Here is a 24,304-nt window from a genome sequence, read left to right as displayed (position 1 = left end):
TCCCAAGTGATATACGGACCAAAAGAACATTCCTTTACATCACTTTACTGACAGTCTCTACTTTTCCAACATTTCTCCTTTTATCAGATCTCCTTTTCTTTCTTGCTCGTCCGATGAGGAAGCAGTCACAGGCTGTGCGAGAATCCTCTGTGCTTCCGGTACGTCTGCAAATGCTTCCCGCAGCTTCTTGACAACCATCTGGCGGATTTCCCTGATGACTGTACTGGCGATTTGAAGGATAGGACCGGCGAGGCCAAGTTGCAATATGATATACCTGTTGCTCTGTCAGTTGTGCAGGCAAACAATCAGCAGCTAAAACTAGTAAACTCACCCGGAAGCAGCCAAAACCAAGAGCATGGCAAAGTACAACGGGTTGAACAATACCGCCATCGCCTCATTCCAGCCCAAAACAACAAGAACACCGTACATCCACACGGGAATCTGCGCTACGCTACTGACCATACTTCTCTTCGCCTCAACATAGGCAGCATCAGCATCACGCTTGAACCTGGACTCAAGTGAAAGTAGTTTGGTGGCGGTGAGAAGGGTGAACGCCGTTGAGGGATCAAAGGGAGATGGGTCGGACTCGACGTCGAAGGACGGTTCGGGTGGTGGGAGCTCAGGAAGAAGTGAGCCCTCGGTTGGAGCGATGTTGGCGAAAAGTGGCAAGAGACCAAGCGTCTTTTTTTTATCATTAGCTGATGCTTGGTTCCTTACAGCTACTAAAACTCACTTCATCCTTGGCTTTTCTAAATGCCGCCTCTATGTCATCCTCAGGCCTCCAAACTCTCGGGACACCGGCTTCATCATATCTAAAGCTGTCTTCAAATTTTGTCCTCAACGTCGTCAGTACCGTGGAGTCAGAGGTTTGTTCTTCGAGCTTTCGCCTCAGAGCGAGCCAAGCTCGAGCTCGAAGGGAAGCGAGAGCTGTGGAGTTCTCCTCATCACTGCAGTTGTAACCTATTCGACTGTCAGTGTCGCAACTACGAGAAGAAGACACTTCCTTACTCTTGGCCTTGGAAAGGTATGCTTCCTCGGCAGCTTCTATAACGTCGGAATAAGTCTTCAAAACGGTATCCCACATGGTCTTTGTAGGTTGGCTCATCGCTACCTCTACTGGCTCCAAGATCTGCCTCTTCACGTTTCGCTATTGGATTCATTAGCTTTATATACACAGGTGATCAGGGATTTCAACTGACCTCGATAGCGTTGACCATCTTCTTCGTCTCATCCGCGCGACACTTATCAGCGATGAGCTTAAGGTCCTCGTCTAGCAGAGCAAGCTCATGTTCATACTCCCAGTCGGTCTCCTCCACCTTGACCTCTGTATAACCATTTAGCATCGTTCCATAGGAGACAACAAGACACACGAACCCTTGGCGCCCGCCAAAAACCTTTCCCTAGCCCGCCTTTTCCCTTCTTCGACAACAACGCCAAAATCGTACCCAGGCTCTTTCACCCCCGCAACAATATCCTTGGAAAACTTGGCAGTCTCGATTTTGTGGAGATTCTTGAGTTGGCCGAGGAAAAGAGGTGAAAGAGAAGCATGCAGCGATGCAAGAAGGTCGAGGCGCTTGCGCTGATAAACGGCCGAGTGGTATCGGGAGGCATCACGATCGAATTTTCCTACATGTTGATGTTAAGTGCAAATTCGCTCGCGTATTTTTCTCTTTAATCCCACAACGTACCCAAAGCTGTTTCAAGCCAATCCCTCATCAAGGCGCCCAGGCCCTCAACCACAGATCCCGCCTCCACAGGTCTCCGCACAATCTTTGCGCTTGCCAGGAATGCCTCAAATACCACTGTTGAGATTTCATCGCATCTAAACTGGGCCAAAAGTTCCTGCTGGGTGGGAAGGTCAAGATCCTTGTTGGTAAGGACTTGTTGCTAACGAGTGAGTCAGTCAGTCTCTGTCAGTTGATCACCTATGAAAACTCACCCAAATGCCCTCCATGTAAAATGAGACACCGTCCGCCGGGATACGCTTGTGATAAGCGGGTTGGAAGACGTAATCCTCTCTTGAGCGATCTGTAAATCGTTGTCGCAACTCGAGTACAGCCTCTTCAAACTTTTCTGGCATGAGTACTTTGTGGGGCAACGCCGCAAAAGACAGGTCAAAGTAAGATGAGAGAACGGCGTCTTCCAGATGCGCGGGCTACATAGGCACGTTAGCTGGGACCATAGAACTTGCGCTAATACTTACTTTGGACAGACTATCCCAAATTCTCTCCATGTCTTGAGTGAGTGTGGCAGTCAGGTTGGACATGGGTGTCGCACCGACATGATCTCGGATCACGAAGAGGATAAGAGTTTTCTCTTGAGGCCTGATGCTTCTATCAGCGAGTGGTCGAGTAGGAACCATGGAGACATACTTTGGCTTAGTGTTGTCTCCACCTCCTCCAAAAAGACCAAGATTGACTTCGAACACAGTCTTGAGAAGACCCATGTTCGCACCATTATACAATCCAATTTGATGTTCCCTGTTGCACACCGTAAGCATCGCTCGCGACTATTTAACACTAAACGACTCACCAGAGGTTCACTATTAATACCTCTGTACTTGCCAAACTGAAAAGTGCACTCTTCCTCTCGAAATCCTGATCCTCTCCTCTTTCTCTACCATCTGTACCTTCTACATCCATGACGAGTGTATTACTGTACTGAGAAGGGCACATCCAGATGCCTTTAGTGGTCTGCTGTCTTTTTGATTCGTCCATGACGTCGAACGTTGTACCAAACAACCTATTGAGGAGAGTGGATTTTCCCGTGGATTGGGATCCAAATACAGCAACCACGTCGTAGGCGAACCCTTTGTCCAACAGGTCCCATTTGGCGAGATAAGGGGAGAGCTCTTTGCTGAAGATCAAGCATCAGCTACGTTATCTAAAGGAAAATACGCAGTCAGAGAAAGACATACGTAAACTCTTGATTTTCATTCACAATTTGAAGTCTTGGGCTCTCTTTAGCTCCGTCCTTGTTTCCAGCTGTACCGGGACCAACAAAAGGTGCTTGCAGCTCTTGGACCGCTTTTCGAGCGCTGTCGGGGGTACGAGGGTCGTTCAGGAGCTGTTGAAGCTCCTGAGGCGGGTTTTTCAGGAGGTCCTGAGCTATTTGCGGTGTCTGGTTCATAGCAAGGGAACGGTAATCAAGTTGTAGATGGAGATCCTAACATATATAAATATCCATTTGATGTTCCGAGGTTCAGCGTGCTTGCTTTGTTGTGGGTCGTGACGTTGACGGTGGATTTAAAGTGGGGGTAGGAATAATTTACGTCAGCACTCCAACAAGTTGGTTAGTCACCTCCACCGACGTGTTGATCAATTTGTCGCTCGCGATGTGGGGCTCGCGTCTTATTATCCCCAGACCTTCCGCTTTTTATGTGTTTTTCATTTTCACTTATATTATTTAGAAGAGTATAATGGAGCAGGGCGACATGAAAGCAGCCTCACACTCAGACCACAGGAGGGAGCAGAGTCACGCACAGCCAGAGGCTCAACGGGCAGCTCCGACACAACACACTACGACTGCCTCACACGACCTGCGTTTCATCGACCATTATCTGGACGACGAAGAGGCAGCTTTGGGCCATGTGCGAGGAAGGTTTCAAAGTATTGTTAGTAGGGTAGAGGAACTTTTCGGCTTGTAAGTACCCGGTCTTTATGCTCCGATTGTGTTGCCTAACCGATGTGTTCGATTTAGTCTGTACAGCGCGACCAAGCCATACACTGACAAGGTAGTAGCTGTGGCAGAGCAGAACCCCATATTATTTGTAAGCCAGAACTTTTTCTGGAGTGTTCCTCTAATCGTTACTGGTAGACTTTTGCGTCTATCTGGATTGCTTTTAGCATCATACCAATTATTATCTTCGCGTAGGTTTGACCATTTCAAGCAAACGGAAGCCAATATATCAATTTGATTGCAATTTTATAGTGGCTTCGTAGCCTTTTGCACTGTCACAATATTTTCCATCGCTACGTTTTTCATCTGTGCAACAATCGTTGGCATCTTACTACTTACGTGTGAGTCGGAGATAATGGATATAATATTCAGTAACGAAGGGTTGACTTCCGATACTTGCAGTCTTTGCGGTGATTGGTACCGTGGTAATCGCCTGTACGCTTTTCCAATCTTTCGAATGGCTTGTGTTTAACTGACAGACTCCTCAAGCGGCTATACTCATTCCTACTCTGGCTATCACTACCATCTTATCAACTCTCACGTTGTCCTTCTTACTTGGTTTATTTGTCATTCATCGACTATACCTCCATTTATCCGCGGCGACATCTGATGAGTGGAGCCTTGAAGCTGTTGGACAAGGTTTCAAGGGATGGGTTGAAGAAGTCGGAGAAAGAGTAGGATTAGATGGATCAGAGACAATTGTGCTCAAACAGAGTCCAGATGATGATGACGGAAGAGCAAAAATAATTGATGAGAAGAACGATTCCAGTGGTGGTGCAACTTCGACGACCGCCGCTTCAGAGAGCGAACAGGCCGGCCATATCGAAGATGAGAAGGCGAATACCAGGGAGCTCAATATGGTCACTTCCAGCACCCTGGAAAAGACATCACAAAACCACGACAATCGTCGTTTACGAGACGCTGCATCCACTTAGCATTATTGTATTGATACACAAACAAAAGCATTCAGAGCATCATAGCAAATAAAACACACGACGGTAAATGATGATTCATGATGTGTCCTCTGTTGGAGAGATGATATATGTATGTTTTTAGTAGTACAGTAGTTGGGTACTGTACTCTTGCAGTCCCTTTATACAATTGATTTGAAGCCAGTTCTATATCACAATATCCCAACCACGCGCCACTGACCAAAAAAATTACCACCTCGTAACATCTGCCTCGGCCTCGCCGAATACGCTTTCCTTTTTGATGTCAAATCCTTCTTCTCCCTGTACATAATCTTCGGGATCGATCACTCGTTTCTCGTAGAACTCGGGCATCTTTCTCTTCAGCCATCCTTCAACCCATCCGTTAATGGCTTCAAACTCCAATAAGAAACCGTCATGTCCGTCAGGGGAAGGAATGACAACAAGCTCTGCATCGGGGATCCCAGCTGCAAGCTCGCGTTGTTCGGAAGTGGTGAACAAGCCATCGGACTCAATGCCGATGACCAAAGCGGGAGGTTCAAGAGAAAGAGCGTGGATCAAACGGGCATTGAGCTCTTCTTCTGTTGCGTCGGCGGACGAGGGAAGACCAGAAGAGAGTGAGGACAGAGAAGTGTCACGGGAAGGAGCGGACAGATCGTGGGTGTCGAGTTTACGGGTGATGTGGATGTAACAGTTGGCATCAAATCGACCAGTAAACTGCGCTAACGTCAACGATGCTCGCATATTCCAGTTAAGGAAGTCTCACCTTGTCTCCCTGGTAGCGAAGATAGCTTTGCGCAGAAAAGATTTTGGGCGGTGCTTCTCCGCCAGTTCCAATTTTATTCCCGTTGGCCTTCACTTCTTGAGTCTTTACAACCTCAGCCTGAGCCGCATCACCCTCTCCACGGTTAGGGCCTTCGCTCCCGCTACGAGATATCGGTCTTGCGCCAGAGCTTCTGTGCCCGTCGTTATGCTCCCTCCAGGCTCTCCAGCTGGGGGACTTGGCAGCGAGATCGCTCTCACTGGGGACGCTAGGGTCGGTCGTCTCTTGACCACCCATGATTCGTACACCACCCTTGGGCACTGACGATTTACCGCCGCCGGCACGTCGGCCGAATCGGCTTTCAAAGCTGTCTCTACTCCTGTAAGTCAACAAAGCCGCCATTCTAGCCGCAGCCAGACCCCTGGCTGGCTGTCGAGCCAGGTCAACTTTGCCTCCTTCCTCCTCAATTTCGTAATAGTAACCGTCTTTGTAGTCTGGATCGGAGTAGATAGATTGACGCTGTGCTTCTCCCCAAGAAATACACCAAGCTGAATGACGAGCTGAAGTCGCAAGGGGGATAATGGCTCTGACAAACCCAGGAGGGGTATTGAGTGGGTATTCAAGAACAGTCATACCACCCATGGATCCACCAACGACGGCTGCCACCGATTTCACACCAAGAGATTTGAGAATTATGTAATGCAATCTGTCATTTGTCAGCACCCAGTAAACTAGTATGTAGACATGGCATACCGAACATCATCCTTGACGCTACTTCCGGGCATCTCGGGACCAAAAGGCTTGCCAGTCTCGGGGTTGGTAGTGACACTGGAAATAGTGCCGTAGGGTGAACCTATAACGTTTCCACAGAAGATGAAAAATCTGGTCGGGTCAAAGGCCTTGTTGAGACCAAGCAACGGTCCCCACCTGTAAGGAGACGATTAGCCCTCACTACTCCGCAAGGCGAACGGAGTGACGTACCAATCTTCGACATCAGCACTACCTGTCAAAGCATGACAGATGACTAAACAGTTGTCGGCTTTTTCGTTAAGTTTACCCCAGGTCTTGTATGCCACTGGAACATTATTAAGAGTGACACCTGACTCTAGGGTGAACGAAGGGATGATCGCGATTTGCTGAGAGATGAGAGAGGCATATGGATTTGTGTCTCGTATTTTTTGAGGTGTGGGAGCGTTATCCGACATCCTGGAGATGTAGAGCGAAGAAGAATGACTTGGAGACGAGCCGATTCTGGGTTTTGCAGGACGATGGAACAACAACGATAAATTACCCATCGCATCGATTTTTGACTCGTCGGTAGTATCTTCTAAACCCTTCGGCCATCGCCGATATTACTCGCCACTCTTCCTCCTATTGAATACGTAATGTCCATGGCCAACCCGATGCTCCTTCAGACGACGGTCTGATACTGGACAATGCTGAAGCTATGCATGATGGATGCAGGAAGTTACTATGACAATTACAATGCTACACCATTCTTCCGCCTCTCGGCTACAAGTCTTCTTCTTTCTCTTCTCGCTTCCAATGCTCTAAAGCCTATCCCCCTTCCTCTGCCAACGATCGCCCTCTTTCCCGTCCTAGCTCTTCTACCTCTAACTCCTTCCTGGTTTCGTCCTTCTGACACGACTCCAGACCACGCATTTTCTAGTCTTCCTCTAGTTGGCCCTCCTAATCTATTCCACTTTTTCAAGGTTGTAGGTCTCGCGAGCTCATCCTCCCTGATCATTTGCTCTGCGAGTTGTACGACCTCGTTCATGTCCTGTTGCTGTTCCTTATCCAATCCCTTCAGCAGCTGTTTTCGGGCATACAGTTTGATACCCCTCGTAATCTTCCTCCCCGTCACGCCTAACGCTTTCCCATTGGCTTCCATGACTCTCAGTGCGCCCCTTAAATCGCCATCGGATCGCAACGCCTGGGCAACGACGGCCACCGCTTTCTCATCAAGCCTGACGCCTAAACGTTGCAAATCGGTGTAACATAGTTGAGCCGCCTCTTTGTATTTCCCGGCAAATGAATACGCTTGGATCATGGCAGTGACTGCCAACAGATCTAATCCTTCGCCCTCCTTCCCGCCCAAAGACCTGATACGTTCATAAGCCTTCCTCGCGTGCCGAGGTTTGCGCTTCTTGCCCCAACCCGTAAGGACTACCATCAACATATCTTTGGTCGTACTGATCCCGATCTGAGAGGCAAGGATCAACAGATCCTGAACTTCGTACATGTGACCCGCATCGGCATAACCCTGCATCAACGCAACAATGTGACGGTGATCAGGATTGAAACCCCGAGCGATGAGGGCATTCCATACAATACGGGCTGACGGTACACCAGAGATGTCGGTGTTGGTCATTGCGTCATAGCGAAGCCTATTGGCCAGGGAGCGAGAAGTAGAACGGGAATCAATAGATTCGAGAGATTCAATGATAGCCGACAGCGCAGAATAGAGAGGCGGGGAAAGAACAAGCCCAGCAGTGGGATGGAAGGTGTCCTCATTATGAGAAGGGAAAAATTTGGTCGACGACGCATCTCTGTTACGCGTGCGTGCAGATGATGACACAGCGTCGGCAAGAATGGAGTCAAGGAGAGACTGACTTGGTGGAAGTGTTGGAGTGGATTCCATAATTCTAGAGACGAGGGTAGCGAGATCGTAAGGAGAATGTTGCAAAGTCGATCGAGAAAAGTCAACGATGGTTTTGAGGGTAAGATTATTTGGCTTGATGCCAAAGGAATGGATAAGAGACATGGCAATTTCAAGACCAGGGATACCGCGTTCGCGGGATAGCGCACCCAAGACGAAATTCATGGCTCGAATGTCCGGTTTGACTCCGTGAGGCAGTTTCCATTCGCTATCAGTAGACGGAGCATCTGGAAGCGCAGATTGTAGAGCAGCCAAAGCATCGTCAGACTTGCCTTGTTCAAACAATGCTCTGAGCAAGTTCGTCACTACCTCTTCGTCCACGACCTCTGAACTGGTGCACATCTTATCCCAAATCCTCTTGACCTCTTTCAAATCACCTTTCCTGCTGGCAATCATGAACAAAAGGCTCGCAGTCTTCGATGTAGGTGTCACATGCCCGCCGCCTTCAACGCCCCATTCCGTCAGATTGAATTTTTTCAGAAGCTCTTCTGCTTTTGAAATCTCATTTGCGTCGAGTCTCAGACGAATGAGAGCATGTAATAGCCTAGCTTCCAGGGGCAGCTCAAGCCTTTCAATATCGTCCAAGACCTTAATCTCCAGATCCTTATCTCGGCCCAGACTTCTGTATCCCCACAAAATCGCCAACTGCTGACACGCATAATCCACTCCTCCCGTTATGTTCGCCTCTTTAGCGATGGCCTTCGCTGTGGGCAGATCGCCCATATGTAAGAAAGCTTGAACAAGGTGGTTCATCGCATTCACGGAAGGCTCCAAATCGAGTACGTCGTGCAACTCAAAAATCCTCGGCACTTTTGAGCTTTGATGGATGCCAAAATGAGCCTGCATGTAGAATGCAATGAGCTCAGAAGTGAAATATCGATGAGGGAAAGTTTCGGGTGAAAAAAGCTCCACGATAACCTGCCACTCACGGGCTGCCGCGAGATCTTCTGCAATGCCTTCGAAAGGAAGGATTGGAGGATTGGAGTCGGTAGCTAGTTGTTCCCGGAGCCGTTCCTGGAAGATGATCTTTGCTACACGATGGCACTTGAGCCGATAGCATAAGGTTAGGAGGTTCCTCAAAATTTTACCCCTAAGATATCTACCCATAAAAGGATCGGAGCTGTTTTTGCACGAGGGAAGGGCGTAGATAATTGCACGCAGGACCCGAATGGCTTTGGCACAATCTTCAGGATTTATGCGAAGAAGGACCTTTGGGATATCGCGGGTCACTTTCGTGACACCCCATATAAGCGCTCGCACCTCCGCATGGCGGATGGTCAAAAGATCGGCATGGGGAAGTTTGGGAAGGGTAAGCAGAGCAAGAAGGGGATGTGACGGGATGAGCCCGCGGAACGTTTCGAGAGGCGGCAGAGGCGAAGGGGGAAGTTGAGAGGGATCATAGCTTTGAAGCCACGAGTCCAGCCACTCCGATGGAGGCTCCTTTGGTAAGGGATGTAGAGAGAAATCGTCATGCACGTCGAGGTCTGCTTGGAAAGATTTTAACTTGTTTGCAGATAAGGGTTTAATAGGATCTACACCAATGATTATATGTGTTAGCTCGCATCATTGAAAAAGACGCTCGAGTACACTTACCAGAACCTGTAGGACCCGCCAGCTTTCCCCACGACTGTTGATTGGAGTATCGACCAGTACCGTCATCCTCCGCGATTGCCCAGGCTGCTGCTGCGACACCCGAACTCATTGATCTCCCCTTGGATCCCGACACGGGAGCTGTAGACTGATGTCTGGTACCCGAGCGCGACAGACCAGCAGCATCTGTATGTGTTGGCCTAGAAGCAATAGCGCGAAGAAATGCTTGTCGTGACGACTCTGCTGGTAGCGCAGGAGACGCAGATAATGAAGTAATGGAAGCAACAGATGTCAGGCGCCTACTATAGGCCTGGCGAGTGGTAGGAAGCATGAAGCAAGTCGTATTTATAGACTGCCAAAACAAGCGTCAGGAACCAATGAAATTGTAAGGAAAGGGACGCTATTCACCGTGGCCTCGACGTCCGCATGGATGATTTTCGATTAGGTAAGTTGCCAGATTCTCCTGATGTAGGCTATACTTGCTTCCAGGAGAGTTGGAGACAACCTGGAAGAAGTAAAAGAAGGTGCGGGGGATTTTTTTGATTTCTGAAAAGTGGTCAAAAGGGAATGTGTGCAAGAGCGACATTTCACGACGCGGACCAAGGTTTCGGATTTGTTCAACGGAGTAATTCGCATCTCCGTTTGGCGGTGATCGCCGTCCGAGCCTCGTTTCCGGCAGCCGACCGGGCGACGAGCCTGGCACACTAAGAAGTCGGGAACAGTGTATTAAACAGCTTCATGATATAACCTCTTTACAACAACAGCAATATACGCTTGTTTAGCACCATGCCGGACAAGCTACACCTACCCATAGATGATGTCCAGATCCCCTTCAGTATCCTCGATACTGACCTTTACAAGGTGTGTTCTCCCACTGCTGCCAGTGCTTCTGCTCATACAACACAATCTCCACACAGCTTACAATGCAAAACGCCGTCCTCCACCACTTTAGTGACGCGCATGTGGTCATCAAGTTTACCAATAGGAGTCCTCAAATGCTCTTCTCGAAGGAATGTTTTGACTGGGTACAACAGCGAGTGAATGGTAAGCTTATCGGGCTGACTTTTACACTTCATCTTAGCTGATTCGATCACAGACCTTTCGAAGCTCAAGTTGACTTCAGAAGAACGTAAAGAGCTTTCTAAGGCTTGTCCTTATTTCTCGGAATCATACCTAGATTATCTCTCCAATATGCAACTCGACCCTGTCAAGCAAGTAAAGCTCACTTTCATTCCCCAGGGCTCCAACGAGAAAGGAGAAAAGATGGGTGAGATTGGATGTGTCATCGAAGGGCCTTGGAAGGATACTATGTTATACGAAGTTCCCGTTATGGCTATCTGTAAGTTGAAGCGATGATTTCATTGTCCTTACTGACATCTTCACAGTGAGTGAAGGATACTTCAAGTTTGTGGACACCGACTGGGATTACGACGGGCAGTTTGGTAAATCAAGCCTCGCGACCTATGTGCATTCCAATACAGCTAACATTTCACATAGAACTGGCCAAGAAGAAGGCTTTAGATCTCTTGAATCCTCCTGCTCCCACGACGTCATTATCGTTCTCTGAATTCGGCACTCGCCGTCGACGGAGTTTCAAGGCCCAGGATATCATCATGCGGGGCCTTATTGCTGGCCATGAAGAGTACAAATCCAAAGGAGGGAGTCAGGGGATTTTGAGCGGGACAAGTAATGTGAGCATAGGTTTGCCGATTTGTAGCGCCTATCTAAGCTGACATGCATCAAGGTCTATTTGGCTTTGAAATACGGCCTCAATCCTGTCGGCACGATTGCCCATGAATGGATCATGGCCGTCGGTGCGACTTATGGATACAGAGGGGCTAATGGAAGAGCTATGGATATGTGGGAAGAGGGTAGGGACGTTTATTGGGCGTTTACTGAGCCCTATTCGCTAACGCAGGGTTTAGTCTACCCTCCCGGTACCAAGTTTTCCTCTCCACTCACCATGCTCACGGACACCTACACTGCCGCGATCTTCTTTAAAGACTTTATCTCCGATCCCGCTCGTGCTCTTCGCTGGGCCGTTCTCAGGCAAGATTCTGGAGACGCCTTCAAGTTTGTCGAGGACGCAAAGGAGGCGTGGAGAACTATCGAGGATAAGGCTGGTATCAAGCGAGACGTTGGGCCGAATGGCGAGGAAGAAGTTGCAAAAGGAAAGAAGGTTATTTTCAGTGACGGCTTAGATGTGGAGAAGGCCATCAAGTTGCAACAAGGGTGTGACAAGGCTGGCATGGCGGGTGAGTTCACCAACTGATTTGACATGTATGTTCATTGACAGTGTTATTATAGCATCATTCGGTATCGGTACGGACTTGACCAATGATTTTCGTAAGGCCTCAGATCCCAGTCAAAAGTCCAAAGCTTTGAATATGGTCATCAAACTCAACAAGATCAATGGAAAGGATTGTATCAAGTTGTCAGATGACAAGGGGAAGGTGCGTTTTGCTATGACGTACACTATTGCAGTACCTGACCAACCTCGCTGTAGCATACTGGTTCGCTTGAAGAGGTTAGGAAAGCTCAACAGGAACTGGGCATTGACAAGAACTAGAGATAATGACAACATGAGAGATATTTTACATTACGCGAAATTAATCAGTTGTAGATTTGGCGTTGTGATTCGGCTGTAGCTGTAATACATGAACAGCCAGTCCGAGAGGAAAAGCTTATTGACCACCTTACAAACTCTGGTCATAAGGGATAATGGGAAAAGGAGATAGGTCATAGACTGCTGTATCCGTAAGACAAGCATTATACTATGAGCTGCTCGCTTGCCGAAGTAAATTTCTGGAGACGAACCAATTCTTGCAGCCCTTTTGTCCACGGGATGTGAATCAACAATACGTAACGCGTTACAGCCCTCCATAGAAGTAAGCAACCTTTCAGCTACTCTCAGAAACTCAAAGGATGATTTGAACTTTGTCGATATCCAAGCCATTATTGCATCTCAGTTCGCCACATCGCCTTCCAGGTCTATAATATATGGCAAGAGCTAGTATAAGTAACGCTTTCCTCACCTGGAGACTGACTGATTCAAACAAGCTTACTTATCAATGTTCACTTACGCCCCAAAGACCTTTAATATCCAACGACTCTTAAGCTTATGCCGACATAAGTGAGTTACAACTTTCATCCTTTCCCCAAGCACCATTGTCCATTTGCCAGAATCTAAATCAACAAGCAGCACATCCTCCCATGGTCTGTCTACTACTATTGTTACTCGCGGCTTGACCAACATGCCAGTGAAAACAATGAAAAGATTTGAGACATCACCCCAATGGACAGAGGCCAGGTTGCGTATTAAGATCGAACGGGCGAAGATGGCGGAACTGAGGAGACATGGGTTAGCTTGAGTGCTTTTTGCCTCCGAGATTTGCCATACGGATTATGCGATCTTCTTGATATTTTATTGTAGGAACTGAATGATAAATCTGATAATGACAGTTAAGCCTGCATAACAAATCGGCAGATACTCCTAGAGTATATTAAGGTCGAAGTAGGAGGCAGGTGATCGGTATGGGTAGGGCCGGTAGACGTAGTGAGAGTGGAGGTATAATACACGTCTATACATTGGAGAATGGATCCATATAAGACCTTCGAATGGGTATAAAGAAAAGGTTTATATACAATCCCACCAAGTAATCATTCGACGTCTTCACACAACAACGAGACATTATATGGAATGCAATCGACCTGTAAAGTCTGCAAGTGAACTGCAAGTACTAATAATACTTTCCGCCGTCATCCTCTTTCAAGTCCATTTCTGCAGCTTGATGTCTTCTTTCCGTTTGTTATCGTATTGATAACATCTAATCTATAAACGATGGCAGCCATTATCGAGCGAAGAACAAGCGAAGCCCATAGGTCCGTAGCTTCTGATGCCTGAAATAAAAACAGATATCTGGCTTGCAGAATATGTAAGCACTTCTTCGCAACAAGAATTTAAGAAAAGGATCTTCAAAAAACTTGTAGCGGTGCACGAACCAGAAGTCATTTCTTCCCCTCAACTCGCGCGGTGGGATCGATAGTAGGGGCAGACTATTATTTGTACTTCTCGGTCCTCGGTCCGTCGGTAATACTGTTGCCGAATCGATGCAGTTGTAGCGCTTATTATATGATTTCACATGATTCCAGCAGGACTGATTTGATAGGCAGCCATGTACCAAACCCAGGTTCCACTTCACTTACAATCTCTGGTAGATGAGAGGTGCGTTATTGTTGGTTGTTCAGGTGAATTTCCGTGATATGCACTGTCACACATAAAAAGCAGTCTCAATAACTGCTGCCAGATTTTATAAAGGGCCCGCGGGGCTGTAGGAATAAGCGTGCTAGATAAGGGACAAGTCGCCGATCCGCCGCTCGGGTCTGTTCCGGGAGATAATAAAAAATAGGTTATCGGATCTGATTTAGCCAGATCTCAGACATCCCCCCCCCGCAGATAGCGGCTCGTATGGAATGACGTACTCGGCGCATCCATCTAGCCATACTTTAATTAGCCCCTGTTCATCGTGCGAGGTTCACCGCCGCAAAGTCAATCCACAGACCTTATTAGATACTCGATTATAGAATCATCTACCATCTCGCAAATCAGAACGGAAGGAAGCTAGCCACAATGGGAGTCGACGAAAGCGAGAAGACAACAAGTGTTCACCAACAACCGGTCAACAAGGTTGAAAACCCGTCTACCCGCACACCAGGCGATCGCGATGGTGCAGCGGCAAGGCTGGAAGAGATGGGTTACAAGCAAGAGCTCACCAGAAATCTTGGGATGGTTTCGGTGCTTGGCTTAAGTTTCGCTATTATGGCAGTCCCGTTCGGAACAAGTACAACGCTCAACATTGCCTTGACAGACGGTGGGCCTGTCACTATCCTTTACGGCGTGAGTCGCTCGGTAATAAACGCATCCGAAAACGCTGACTTGACGTGGACAGTGGATCTTTGTGTCTTCGGTCTCCTTATGTATTGCTTCCAGCCTTGCCGAGATGTAAGTGTTTTACTAGCTATCTGGCCCTTTCTTTTGCAGTAGCTAATGCTTTTTCATAGCTGCTCTGTTTTTCCTACTTCTGGGGGTGTTTATTGTAAGCCACATATCGCGTGACTCTGTTAACATTCAGATTGGTCTGCTATGCTGTCTACCAAAAAGTACAGCTCATTTGCGAGCTACTTGACAGGCTGGTTGGGAACGGTTGGAAACTGGACGTGAGTGTTACATCGTCAAACTATGCATGGTAAAATTACTGATAACGGCATAGTGTCACCGCTTCCATTACTTTTGGCGGAAGTCAGCTTATCCTGGCAGCTGCTACTCTCTACCATGAGGATTACGTCCCTACTGCTTGGCAAACTTGCGTTGTATACTGGGCGGCCTTATTAGTCTCCCTACTCATTAATATTTTTTTCCACAAGTAAGCAGTCGTGCTCTAGGTTTAAATTCAATTGCTGAATGCGGTCAAGGTACCTTGATAAGCTCAATACCGTCTGCTTATGGTGGACTGGATCATCTGTCATCATGTAAGTTCCTTTAACTACCATTAATGTATGGTATACTGACATTCTTCAGCGTGAGCCGTCTTTGAAGAGAAAACCAATCTCTGGGCCAACTGACTATCTCAGATCATCGTCACTCTTCTCGCCATGGCTGACACCCGAAACTCCGGCAAATTCGCTTTTTCTCATGTAAGCTACCTCTTCACTTGCATTTCTAATTTGCTGATCAAGTGTGCAGTTTGACGCTCAGCATTCTGGCTGGCCTGCCGGATGGGCATGGTTCGTTGGTCTTTTACAGGGGGCCTATACCTTGACTGGGTATGTTTGACACAAATTCGAAGACGCTGTTACTGACCGGCATAGTTACGGGATGGTTGCATCCCTTTGCGAAGAGGTCAAAGAGCCTGCACGTGAAGTGCCACGGGCAATGGGTGCGTACTTTCTCATTAAAATGATCCATCATGCCTAAAACTTCGTCATAGTCCTCTCAGTTGCAGCCGCTGCTGTTACTGGCCTCGTCTACCTTGTAAGTCCACGTCCTTCACAGACGCTTTCCAAAGGGCTAAACGATTCTCAGATTCCTATTAATTTTGTCCTTCCTGCAATCGAGCCGCTTTTGGCCGTGGCGAGCCTTCAACCTATGCCTTTGCTTTACAAGGAAGTTACAGGGAGCGCCGGTGCCGCCCTCGGCTTACTCTTCCTTAGTAAGCAGTCCCAAATGTATTGGAAACTCGTGATCCTGATCAAACATGTCAGTTCTCGGCGTCTGGGTCTTTGCTGCCATTGGTTCATTGACTGCCGCCTCTCGCTGCACATGGGCCTTCTCCAGAGATGGCGGTATCCCTGCTTCTGGATGGTGGAAGAAGGTTGACCAGAGATTCGGTATCCCTGTCAATTCTTTGATACTTTCGGCGGTTGTCTGCGCTCTTTTGGGTCTGATCTACCTTGGTTCCTCTGCTGCCTTCAACGCCTTTACCGGTGGTGAGTTTGTATTTCCATTGATATAGATAATTTGTAATTGTTTTGAATCTCAGTTGCCACCATCTGTTTGGGCTGTTCTTACGCGTTCCCTGTGCTTTGCTCGTTATTGAGAAGGAGAGAGGCTGTTCGCAACGCTTCTTACTCACTTGGAAAGTTCGGTTACGCTGTCGTAAGTTGACACAATCATCTACTTCTAGCGGATGACATGTGCTTATTATGTGCAGAACATCATCACGGTGGTGTGGATTACCTTTTCCATCATCCTTTTCTGCATGCGTGAGTTCTTAAACCCATTGAAAATTGACAAAATTGCTGATCTGTGTTCCCCATATTAGCTACCGCCATCCCCGTCACTGCCGAATCTATGAACTACGCAAGTGTCGTGTTCGCGGGCTTCTCGTTCATCGCTGCCTTATGGTATGTTGTCAATGCCCGAAAGCATTACCATGGCCCCACCCTCTCAACCGTTCGAATCAGCGATACTACGGAAATCGTTGAAGAATATTGAAGTCACGAAAAAGCATCCGGATTCCCATTAGTGAAATACCTGCTGAGAATGTCGCATTGATATATTTTGGGTTGTTATTTTCCCATGCGTTGTGCAATAGGCAAATTAGGTTGTTTAGATGTGTAGATATCGTTGTCCTCCATGCAATGTCACTTTATCTTAGTTCACTTGTAGGTTTGGGTTCTGTTCTGTAAGATTTGCCAAAATCGTACAATGAGAGTCATTATATTGTCATTATCATCAAAGCGCCCAATATGCCTAAATGTTTATCGAATGGCTTAATCTTCGTAAACATCTCCACCCTCATCTGCATTACTTGTATCAGTTGTATCCAGCCATCTTGCAAGGTGAATAACTCACCATCACCACCTTCATCATCATCTCCTTCTCCGTTATCAAAGTAATTTGCGTCATAATCTTGGTGATCTGATTCATCATCATCGAAATCAAAATCCTCTTCCTCAGAGATCTCAGACTCCTAGTTAATTAAAAGATTGTCAGCGAGTTATTATTGTAATAATCATCATCAAATGCACCTCCTCGACTTTATCTTCTCCTTCTTGGTCTAGGTCATCCAACTTTCTCCTCTTCTTCGGCCCTGATAAAATTGTCAGCGGTATATCTAGACATGTGATGTGCTCTCGATACTCACTACCCTTGAGCTTATCTGTTTGTCCATCAAAGTATGCCGCCCATAGGGATGGAGGAAACATGGATTGATCCATCCGGAGGGCTACAGGATCCAGTTTGGACGGTTCTGAGGAAGCTGGAGGGTTGAAACGATCTGAATAAGATTCGATTTCTGAAGAAACGCATGTAAATGTTAGCGTAAAAAATATTAGGGACAGATCATGAACCTACCGATCCCAACAACCTTCCTTTCCCCTGTTATCCTCCAAGGAGGGACCTGACCGGATTGTACCAATTGTACACCCTCTTCACCCTCAGGAAGCTTACCGGTGGAGAGAGTGATGTTAAGTGAGATTGCATGAGATAAGACTAGGGTTTCATGGTCCGTCGGACCTGTAAGATATGAGATCGAGATGTTATCCAGTGGCTAGCAAATGACTTTAGTCCGTATTTCACGTGTCTCTCAAAAAAAGGATGATGGCGTACAGGATAAAGGGTTCCATTGGTTTGGCTTTGAGCCTTGATACGGTTGATTCCCTCCTTCCACTCTGTCTGCGAAATTTGTCCATAACCAAAGCCGACACCAGGGGGCATGCCTCCTCGACCACCCCCTCGACCGCCTCGCCAGCCGCCTCTTGACATGTTCTAAATTCGAAGGAAGCTTTAAGAAAGATTAGTGGTCAAGACGCGCTCAAAAGTGGGTGATGAAGGTAGAAGGACGAGATGTCAAGGAAGTAAACGGTCTGCGAATGACAACGTCGGTGAAACGAATCCTTGCTCAAAAATCGTGTTGACTTTTGCTATGGTGGAGAACAAATTTGGTTCCGTCTCCATCCCCGCCGGCCCCCTTCCTTGATGATACTTCCTGTCACAATAAAATACGACGCAGCATTCAACCGATAACATAGCATCCTCAACCAATCGGTCTAAAAATGTACTGTACTACTGTTGGTATATCAAACCTATATGATACAAATGTTCTCCCAGTGCAGATACTTGTCCCCTCAGACACATAACGAACTTGACAACATGCTACGATTTGACCCTCTTCAATCTACTGACCTCTGCAGCGTTGAATTTCATCTTCAAGAGCCTTCTGTCCTTCATTTGTAAGCTTTGGGCGGCCGTCTTCGTAATCGGGTTGGAAGTAACGGGCTTGATGACTAGTGCGCACGTGTCGTATGAGCCATTACTACTTTCGTCACCGATACGCAATCACTTACGTCTCTCCCTTGGTCTTCCTCTCAGCGGCTTTATCTCTTTGCCTTTGCTCAATCGTTTGCTTGCTCTTTGTGGCTTCTCCCCAGTTCTTGGAGATCAGGTTTTCGGTAACAGACTCCCACAGCTTGCGTGATTCATGTTCGTCCTGTTCATGAAGAGGCCTTACGTCTTTGGGAATGAGAGCCAGCTGATCAAGGTCGAGCAAAACCTTCCATTCCTAAAATGATGTCAGTGTATATTTACGGTATCATGGTCGTTTCAGACATACTTTTTGACCTTTAAGTTTATATCTTATTTGCTTCATCCAATATCCTTCCAGGTAGCCCAGAATCTTGTCAGCCGGCACTTGCTTGGCCTTTGTCCAACCCTCTTCCTCTTCGTTACCGACGGTGTAGCGGTAGATGATGCCGTCAACCAAAAACTTGGGCTTGCCCAACCAAGACTGTTTCCAGTAGATCAGTACCAGGACTGGAAAGTTGAAAAAGGGCGCACCTCTTCCTTATAATCAAGTAGAGCCTTGAGTTTCGTTGTCGTCTTTTCACCACCTCGACATATAACTTGAACAACATCCGAGATGGTACCGTAATAAGAGCCCTTCAATATACCATTGACAGCGGCAGCAGGATGGGTGATTTGGTACTCCTAATCAGTCCCAGAGTCAGTGTCGCGTTTTTAGCTCAATTGCCTCTTTATGACCCACTTCATTTTGACCAGGACCATCGCGAGCAATCTTCACGAAGATACCCTTGTTAGAGGAACCAGGACCGAGCTTGACGGCTATGTGCGCTCGTTAGAAATGATCCGTGGCATACGGGTGCCACTTACACATTCCAGAAACTTTAGCGGCGATCTGGTCCATGCAGTAAGCTTCGATGCCCTTCTCTGGACAGTAGTAATAGGCGGCAGAAATGGGAGGATGGTGGGAGACTTGCTCGCACTGAGCTTAACCGTCAGCATTCTATATTCTGTCTTTAGTGATAACGATGTCGAATTGACTGACCAAGAATACTACCGTGACTTTTTCAGACTCCAAGACACCCGCATCGGGATCAGCTTCCACTTCTTTTCCTGGTCCAGGAACCACTCTGTCAACGCTCTCAGGACTGAGGGCCTTGACAGGTTGCTTCTTTGACGTTTTACTGGATGATGAGATGATAGAGCTTCACAATGGTCAGCGACCGAATCGCCAAGGGTGCCAAGCCAACAAAGGGATTACTGACCTGGCTTCGCTGTTGGGCTTTCCGCCATCCTCAGGCCTCAAAACAGGTGTGATCCAGCCACTTCCACCTTGTCCACCGTAAAGTGGTTCGCCGGGTAAGGGTACGTGAATGTGAGTGCGAACGACCGGCTCTTTGGTCTCATTATCGATAAGTAGGGGAGGTAATCTCCAAGAGCATCGGAAGTGTTCACCTGCGGAGGTTTGCGTCCGTCAATACTGATGATAATGGCCGCGAGGCGGAACATGCACTCACCGAGAGCAGAGTTATAGGGCTTTCCTAAGCGACTCCTAATGAACTTCAGCTCTTTGCTGAAGCTGAAGCGGAGAACAGCAAGCATTCTTTCCAATTCATTGTCAGAGTCGCCAACGCTGTAGTCGAGGAGGAAAGTATCAGTAAAATACTAGACACGAAAGAAATCTAGGCGTACGCGGCTAGAATGTCGGCCCGATCGGCATACTGCCAGTACTCTAGGTTCGGAATGGGTTCCAGCAATGATGCGGGAAGAGACAGTCGCCTGATAGAGCCATCGTTGTCAGCATTTCGCAATCACAGACAAATACAAAGGCAGTCCTACAGGTTTGCAACATCCTTGACACCCATGAGTCTATCACAATTCACGTCAGTACTCCTGCTACATGAACAAACGTGTGTACGGTCCGCGCTTACGGACCACAGCCGACTAGTACAGCGGTTCCGCATTCAGTACTCACTTCCTCATAAGTCCCATGAGCACCTTCAGCTTGCTCTCTTCTCCACCGCTTCCAATTTCAGGAAGGGAAGCAGGGGCACCTGTCTCATCTGTAAATTGCTTGACAGCTGTTCGGCGGTCAGCACGGAATGGTGGTTGGCTGGCCGAAAGGGAGTGACGGGACATACTGGCATCGTCATCTGTGGGCACGTCGGGAATCTTGTCAAGGGAGATGGTGGACATGACGAAGAACGACCTATTCTTCAGGAAAGGCTGCGAGCTGAAAAAAGTTGCAAAGCAGGAGGTCAAAGATAACAGTTCGACGTGCTCTTATTATCATATTCGAGCTCCTAATCTCAGCTGCCCCAGGTCCAGACAACGGAACGTGCCCATTACAAATTTACTTACCAAACATTACAACAACTTTCTTATTTTCTGATCCCGTTTGTAATCCTTCTCGACTTCATTCTGATCCCGCTAATGGGTCCCACGGGGTTCCGGAGAATAAAAGTGTGGCATTACGTAAATACTCAAATGTAGAGGCAAAGTGGAGGCTGTTGTTCATCTCCTGCCATCTCATCGTTCGTCGTCATCATATCGGTTCGCGCTCGGCTGCCGGACAAATGGGCGTCTCTTTCGTTTCGCTGTTTTGTCTTGTTTCGCATTACTTGTCGTGGCTGATAGATAGATATTCGACCATTGTTATAATATCCCGTGTCTGTACCACTTTCCGCTTTGGTTTGCTCACCACCTTAATGCCCTCCCGGCCTCCTGTCCATCCCTACACTTCCAGTTCGACTTCAACTGGGGTGCATGGCCATCACGACGCCGCCCCACATCAACTGTATAAGCTCTTTGCAAATTTGACCTTTCATATTGTACCGGCCAAGCTTGAAGATGACCTTGCCCGAATTTATGAATGTATCGATGAGTTGGGGGGAAAATGTGTGGGGCCGGAGGATGCCTGGGTTATAGTCACTGCTTTAAAAGGGAGGCAAAGACTGTCGAGGTCTCTGGACCAAAAATGGATGGTAAGCTCTCGCTAATGAATGGTAATACCAGTCTTCTTACACAATATCCGCAGGAGACCAAGCAAATTGTCTACGTCAGCTATATCTTCGACACCTACCAGGCATGCTTGGAACACGCTGTTTCTCCAAAAACGTCGACTCCCAAACTCCCTCTACGAAAAAATTATCTACACGTCCTTTCGAAAGAACAGTCTCCTATTAAGATTTCCTGTAGACTGGACCCTGGGGACCCAAGTATCTCACAGCCTTCTACCAAAAGAAGGAAAGTAAACGACGGTTATGTGACAGCTTATAGGGACGATATGACTCTCTTGAAAGAGGATGTGCCTCTCGAAGGCATCCCGGCCTCTTGCGCTCAAAGACCATGTCCTCTGGTATGCATCAATCAAGATATCGTATGTCCAGGTCAAGGACAGCCACGAATCACGCTGACATTGACGGATTTTAGGTGGACGCTATCAAGCCAATCTTTGAAGAGCGAGAGTTTGAAGAGGCACAGCAGAAAAACTCGAATGTTTTGAGCTACCGCCGAAGTCTAAGTGTGAGTCTTTCTTACAGCCCCGGGGGCGGTCATGGCGCTTACTGAAGATCGATGATAGATGCTCAAATGCGAGTCTAATTGTCATCAGACAAAATCCAGTATAATGACCCCGTGTACATAGCTGTGCCGAGACGAATCACATCAGGCAAGGAAGCGCTGAGTCTTCAAGGTGTGGGTGAGAAGGTGGCTACCAGAGTGAGCAACAACTTTATCACCCATCTGTGATTTTCTGTAGGTTCTCAGCTGAAATGGTGTTAGATCGACGAGTTCTTGCAGACAGGTGAAATAGCCGAATCGCAAGAGATTTTGGCATCATCTCGGTTCAATGCGCTCCAGAATTTTGCCTCCGTGTATACTATCGGTCATTTTCGGGCCAAAGAACTATATGAGCGACATCACTGCCGGACGCTGGACGACGTTAAACGGCATTTTGCTGATATGGAGAAAGATGGCGAAGCCAAGCAGGGGAGAGGGAAAGACAAAAGAAGGATGCGAGGTGGTATGAAGGAACATGAGATAGTAGAGGAGTGGATGAAGTTGAAAAATGAGCTAGATCAGAAGTAAGTATAGCCTTGTGCAGAAAGGAAGGAAAGGATTGAAGTTAAATTGGAACAGAATTCCAAGGAAAGAGGTTGAGGAAATTGCTGCGTGCGTGCTGGACAATCTTGAGGCATTCATACCCGGTTGTGAATATACCATCTGTGGAGGGTTAGTTGCCTCTGTAGCCAGAAAGGAATGTAAATGGGAGCTTATTTGAAAGTAGTTATCGACGGGGCAAGGCCCAGTCAAGCGATGTTGATATTGTATTTCGCCCACCGAAAGATGATCAGGACATAGGGCTCCTACGAGCACTCTACCTTCGTCTTTCAGAGCTTGGTATCGTCACTCATGTCCTTCGTGAGTTACTTCTTTTATCCACTCTAACGATGAAGCCTGTGAGGTGACAGTCTCCCAGAGGTTACGCATCGTGATTCCAACCAGCCAATTCGTGCCGCTGCACAAAACTTTGACAATCTAGACAAGGCTTTCGTCATTTTCAAACTGCCTGGTGAAGGAAGACTGCATAGAAGAGTGGATTTGATCAGTGCCCCGAGAGATCGGTATGCTAGTGCTGTATTGAGCTGGACAGGGAGTATGATGTTTGAAAGGGATCTTAAGTGAGTACACTGCGTTTTCTCGCCTATCAATTGAAAACGACAACTAGCAACAGATGCTTATAGCTATCTGCAGAAGATATGCCGAGAATGAGTGAGCTAGATAGTTTATTTCGAACTCATATCCGACGACAGCTGATAGCAAATGGACTGTAGAAAGGGTCACAAATTCCGAGCAGGTCTCATTAAGATTGCCACAGGGGAAGAGATTAATTTGGAAACAGAAAGAGAAATTTTTGATTATCTTGGTCTGAGATATATCCCTCCTGAGCTGAGGAACGCCGACGGATAACCAAGTTGCTGCGTGGGAAAGAGGTGTGCGTCGACAATCTTGATGGTCATCATCTACTGCATCATCCATCATCTTTGCCGCCATGGACTCATTCGTCTATTTCTTGCTGAATCCTAAAACGTTGTTTACTGTTGCAGCATGTTCTTTTCCTCGATTTATACCAATGAATTGGTGAAGCTCATTTTTGAGTTTCGGAGGAACATGGCAAATCTGGGTACACGACTTCATTCCCCAATTTGCTCGTTCGGGCAAATACCGACGTATCGCGCTCTTTCTGAATGTTTGTGTGCCGGCGCAGTTGTTAGTGTTGTGAGATGTCTATGCATGCATAAAGAAAAGAAAAAAACTATTACAGAATCTGAGATAATATGTGAAAATCAGCCACGCAACACGCCATAAACGGTCTCTCTTCTCCGAATCCTCCGTGTCCCGGGCTCCCATTCTCTCGCTCATCCAACAGTTAGTACTATTACATCCAATGGATGATTCTGAAGACTTGACAAGGAGGTTGGAGCACTATTACCATAATCGCTGTCTGCAACCTTCTTTGCTACATTATTCCATATATATGAGCTTTCCCTTGACTTCTGCCATCTGAATGACTGTAGCTAGAAGTGTCACTACTTCATCTGGCAGACCGCCCAAACAAGTAGACCGTCCGGTCGGACCGACTTCCTTGTGAGGAAAAGGGATAAGGTGAGGAGGGTACGTATCACCTGACCTCAGACTTGAGAAGAGTCCCTCAAGCCGGATTCTCGCCTCACAATAATTCCTCTTTGAGCCCTCATATTTATTGTCGCGCAACAACAACTTCTGGAAGGGTTGAAATTTTCGAAGTAACACCACTGTACATACAGCTGTAGATCGCATGCGAGAAGAACACTATGTATAATGGATTGTTATCATTTGAGGGG

At 47.4% G+C, this 24,304-nt stretch overlaps 9 protein-coding genes across 9 annotated transcripts; 4 read left to right on the top strand and 5 right to left on the bottom strand.

The window, feature by feature from the left end:
* Positions 1 to 57: 57 nt before the first annotated feature.
* Positions 58 to 3,129, bottom strand: CNBI1870 (hypothetical protein; the record flags this gene model as incomplete). The annotated part of the gene is made up of 12 exons (XM_768480.1): positions 58 to 274; positions 332 to 681; positions 734 to 960; positions 1,009 to 1,147; positions 1,200 to 1,324; positions 1,375 to 1,626; positions 1,689 to 1,887; positions 1,940 to 2,155; positions 2,204 to 2,324; positions 2,373 to 2,480; positions 2,533 to 2,856; positions 2,918 to 3,129. 12 exons carry the CDS (start codon positions 3,127 to 3,129, stop codon positions 58 to 60), a joined length of 2,490 nt encoding a protein of 829 aa, XP_773573.1.
* Positions 3,130 to 3,587: 458 nt separating this feature from the next.
* Positions 3,588 to 4,613, top strand: CNBI1860 (hypothetical protein; the record flags this gene model as incomplete). Its single annotated transcript, XM_768479.1, has 6 exons — positions 3,588 to 3,613; positions 3,700 to 3,769; positions 3,817 to 3,869; positions 3,931 to 4,019; positions 4,081 to 4,113; positions 4,168 to 4,613. The coding sequence occupies 6 exons, from the start codon at positions 3,588 to 3,590 to the stop codon at positions 4,611 to 4,613; spliced, it is 717 nt and encodes a 238-aa protein (XP_773572.1).
* Positions 4,614 to 4,838: 225 nt separating this feature from the next.
* On the bottom strand, positions 4,839 to 6,665 carry CNBI1850 (hypothetical protein; the record flags this gene model as incomplete). The annotated part of the gene is made up of 4 exons (XM_768478.1): positions 4,839 to 5,324; positions 5,374 to 6,076; positions 6,124 to 6,297; positions 6,352 to 6,665. 4 exons carry the CDS (start codon positions 6,663 to 6,665, stop codon positions 4,839 to 4,841), a joined length of 1,677 nt encoding a protein of 558 aa, XP_773571.1.
* Positions 6,666 to 6,850: 185 nt separating this feature from the next.
* CNBI1840 (hypothetical protein) lies at positions 6,851 to 9,950 on the bottom strand (the record flags this gene model as incomplete). Its single annotated transcript, XM_768477.1, has 2 exons — positions 6,851 to 9,561; positions 9,623 to 9,950. The coding sequence occupies 2 exons, from the start codon at positions 9,948 to 9,950 to the stop codon at positions 6,851 to 6,853; spliced, it is 3,039 nt and encodes a 1,012-aa protein (XP_773570.1).
* Positions 9,951 to 10,405: 455 nt separating this feature from the next.
* CNBI1830 (hypothetical protein) lies at positions 10,406 to 12,188 on the top strand (the record flags this gene model as incomplete). The annotated part of the gene is made up of 9 exons (XM_768476.1): positions 10,406 to 10,480; positions 10,537 to 10,663; positions 10,716 to 10,958; positions 11,005 to 11,061; positions 11,117 to 11,310; positions 11,364 to 11,490; positions 11,545 to 11,874; positions 11,927 to 12,072; positions 12,126 to 12,188. 9 exons carry the CDS (start codon positions 10,406 to 10,408, stop codon positions 12,186 to 12,188), a joined length of 1,362 nt encoding a protein of 453 aa, XP_773569.1.
* Positions 12,189 to 14,249: 2,061 nt separating this feature from the next.
* On the top strand, positions 14,250 to 16,613 carry CNBI1820 (hypothetical protein; the record flags this gene model as incomplete). Its single annotated transcript, XM_768475.1, has 15 exons — positions 14,250 to 14,516; positions 14,569 to 14,621; positions 14,681 to 14,715; positions 14,752 to 14,836; positions 14,890 to 15,042; positions 15,092 to 15,140; positions 15,251 to 15,313; positions 15,363 to 15,442; positions 15,488 to 15,555; positions 15,607 to 15,650; positions 15,702 to 15,828; positions 15,881 to 16,105; positions 16,159 to 16,274; positions 16,330 to 16,381; positions 16,441 to 16,613. The coding sequence occupies 15 exons, from the start codon at positions 14,250 to 14,252 to the stop codon at positions 16,611 to 16,613; spliced, it is 1,590 nt and encodes a 529-aa protein (XP_773568.1).
* A 223-nt stretch (positions 16,614 to 16,836) lies between these two features.
* CNBI1810 (hypothetical protein) lies at positions 16,837 to 17,885 on the bottom strand (the record flags this gene model as incomplete). Its single annotated transcript, XM_768474.1, has 6 exons — positions 16,837 to 16,928; positions 16,974 to 17,091; positions 17,150 to 17,211; positions 17,266 to 17,415; positions 17,475 to 17,670; positions 17,730 to 17,885. 6 exons carry the CDS (start codon positions 17,883 to 17,885, stop codon positions 16,837 to 16,839), a joined length of 774 nt encoding a protein of 257 aa, XP_773567.1.
* A 412-nt stretch (positions 17,886 to 18,297) lies between these two features.
* On the bottom strand, positions 18,298 to 20,615 carry CNBI1800 (hypothetical protein; the record flags this gene model as incomplete). The annotated part of the gene is made up of 13 exons (XM_768473.1): positions 18,298 to 18,406; positions 18,467 to 18,681; positions 18,733 to 18,906; positions 18,957 to 19,106; positions 19,165 to 19,241; positions 19,290 to 19,401; positions 19,465 to 19,624; positions 19,685 to 19,874; positions 19,937 to 20,052; positions 20,112 to 20,198; positions 20,259 to 20,288; positions 20,395 to 20,500; positions 20,561 to 20,615. The coding sequence occupies 13 exons, from the start codon at positions 20,613 to 20,615 to the stop codon at positions 18,298 to 18,300; spliced, it is 1,581 nt and encodes a 526-aa protein (XP_773566.1).
* A 512-nt stretch (positions 20,616 to 21,127) lies between these two features.
* CNBI1790 (hypothetical protein) lies at positions 21,128 to 23,390 on the top strand (the record flags this gene model as incomplete). Its single annotated transcript, XM_768472.1, has 11 exons — positions 21,128 to 21,403; positions 21,457 to 21,798; positions 21,852 to 21,944; positions 22,003 to 22,012; positions 22,066 to 22,139; positions 22,203 to 22,504; positions 22,569 to 22,652; positions 22,708 to 22,841; positions 22,900 to 23,101; positions 23,175 to 23,192; positions 23,255 to 23,390. The coding sequence occupies 11 exons, from the start codon at positions 21,128 to 21,130 to the stop codon at positions 23,388 to 23,390; spliced, it is 1,671 nt and encodes a 556-aa protein (XP_773565.1).
* Positions 23,391 to 24,304: the final 914 nt, after the last annotated feature.

This window comes from Cryptococcus neoformans, chromosome 9, assembly GCF_000149385.1.
Source record: "Cryptococcus neoformans var. neoformans B-3501A chromosome 9, whole genome shotgun sequence".
In the NCBI taxonomy this organism is placed as follows: domain Eukaryota; kingdom Fungi; phylum Basidiomycota; class Tremellomycetes; order Tremellales; family Cryptococcaceae; genus Cryptococcus; species Cryptococcus deneoformans.
Note: the sequence above shows the minus strand (reverse complement) of the source record. Positions and strands in the feature narration are given on the sequence as shown.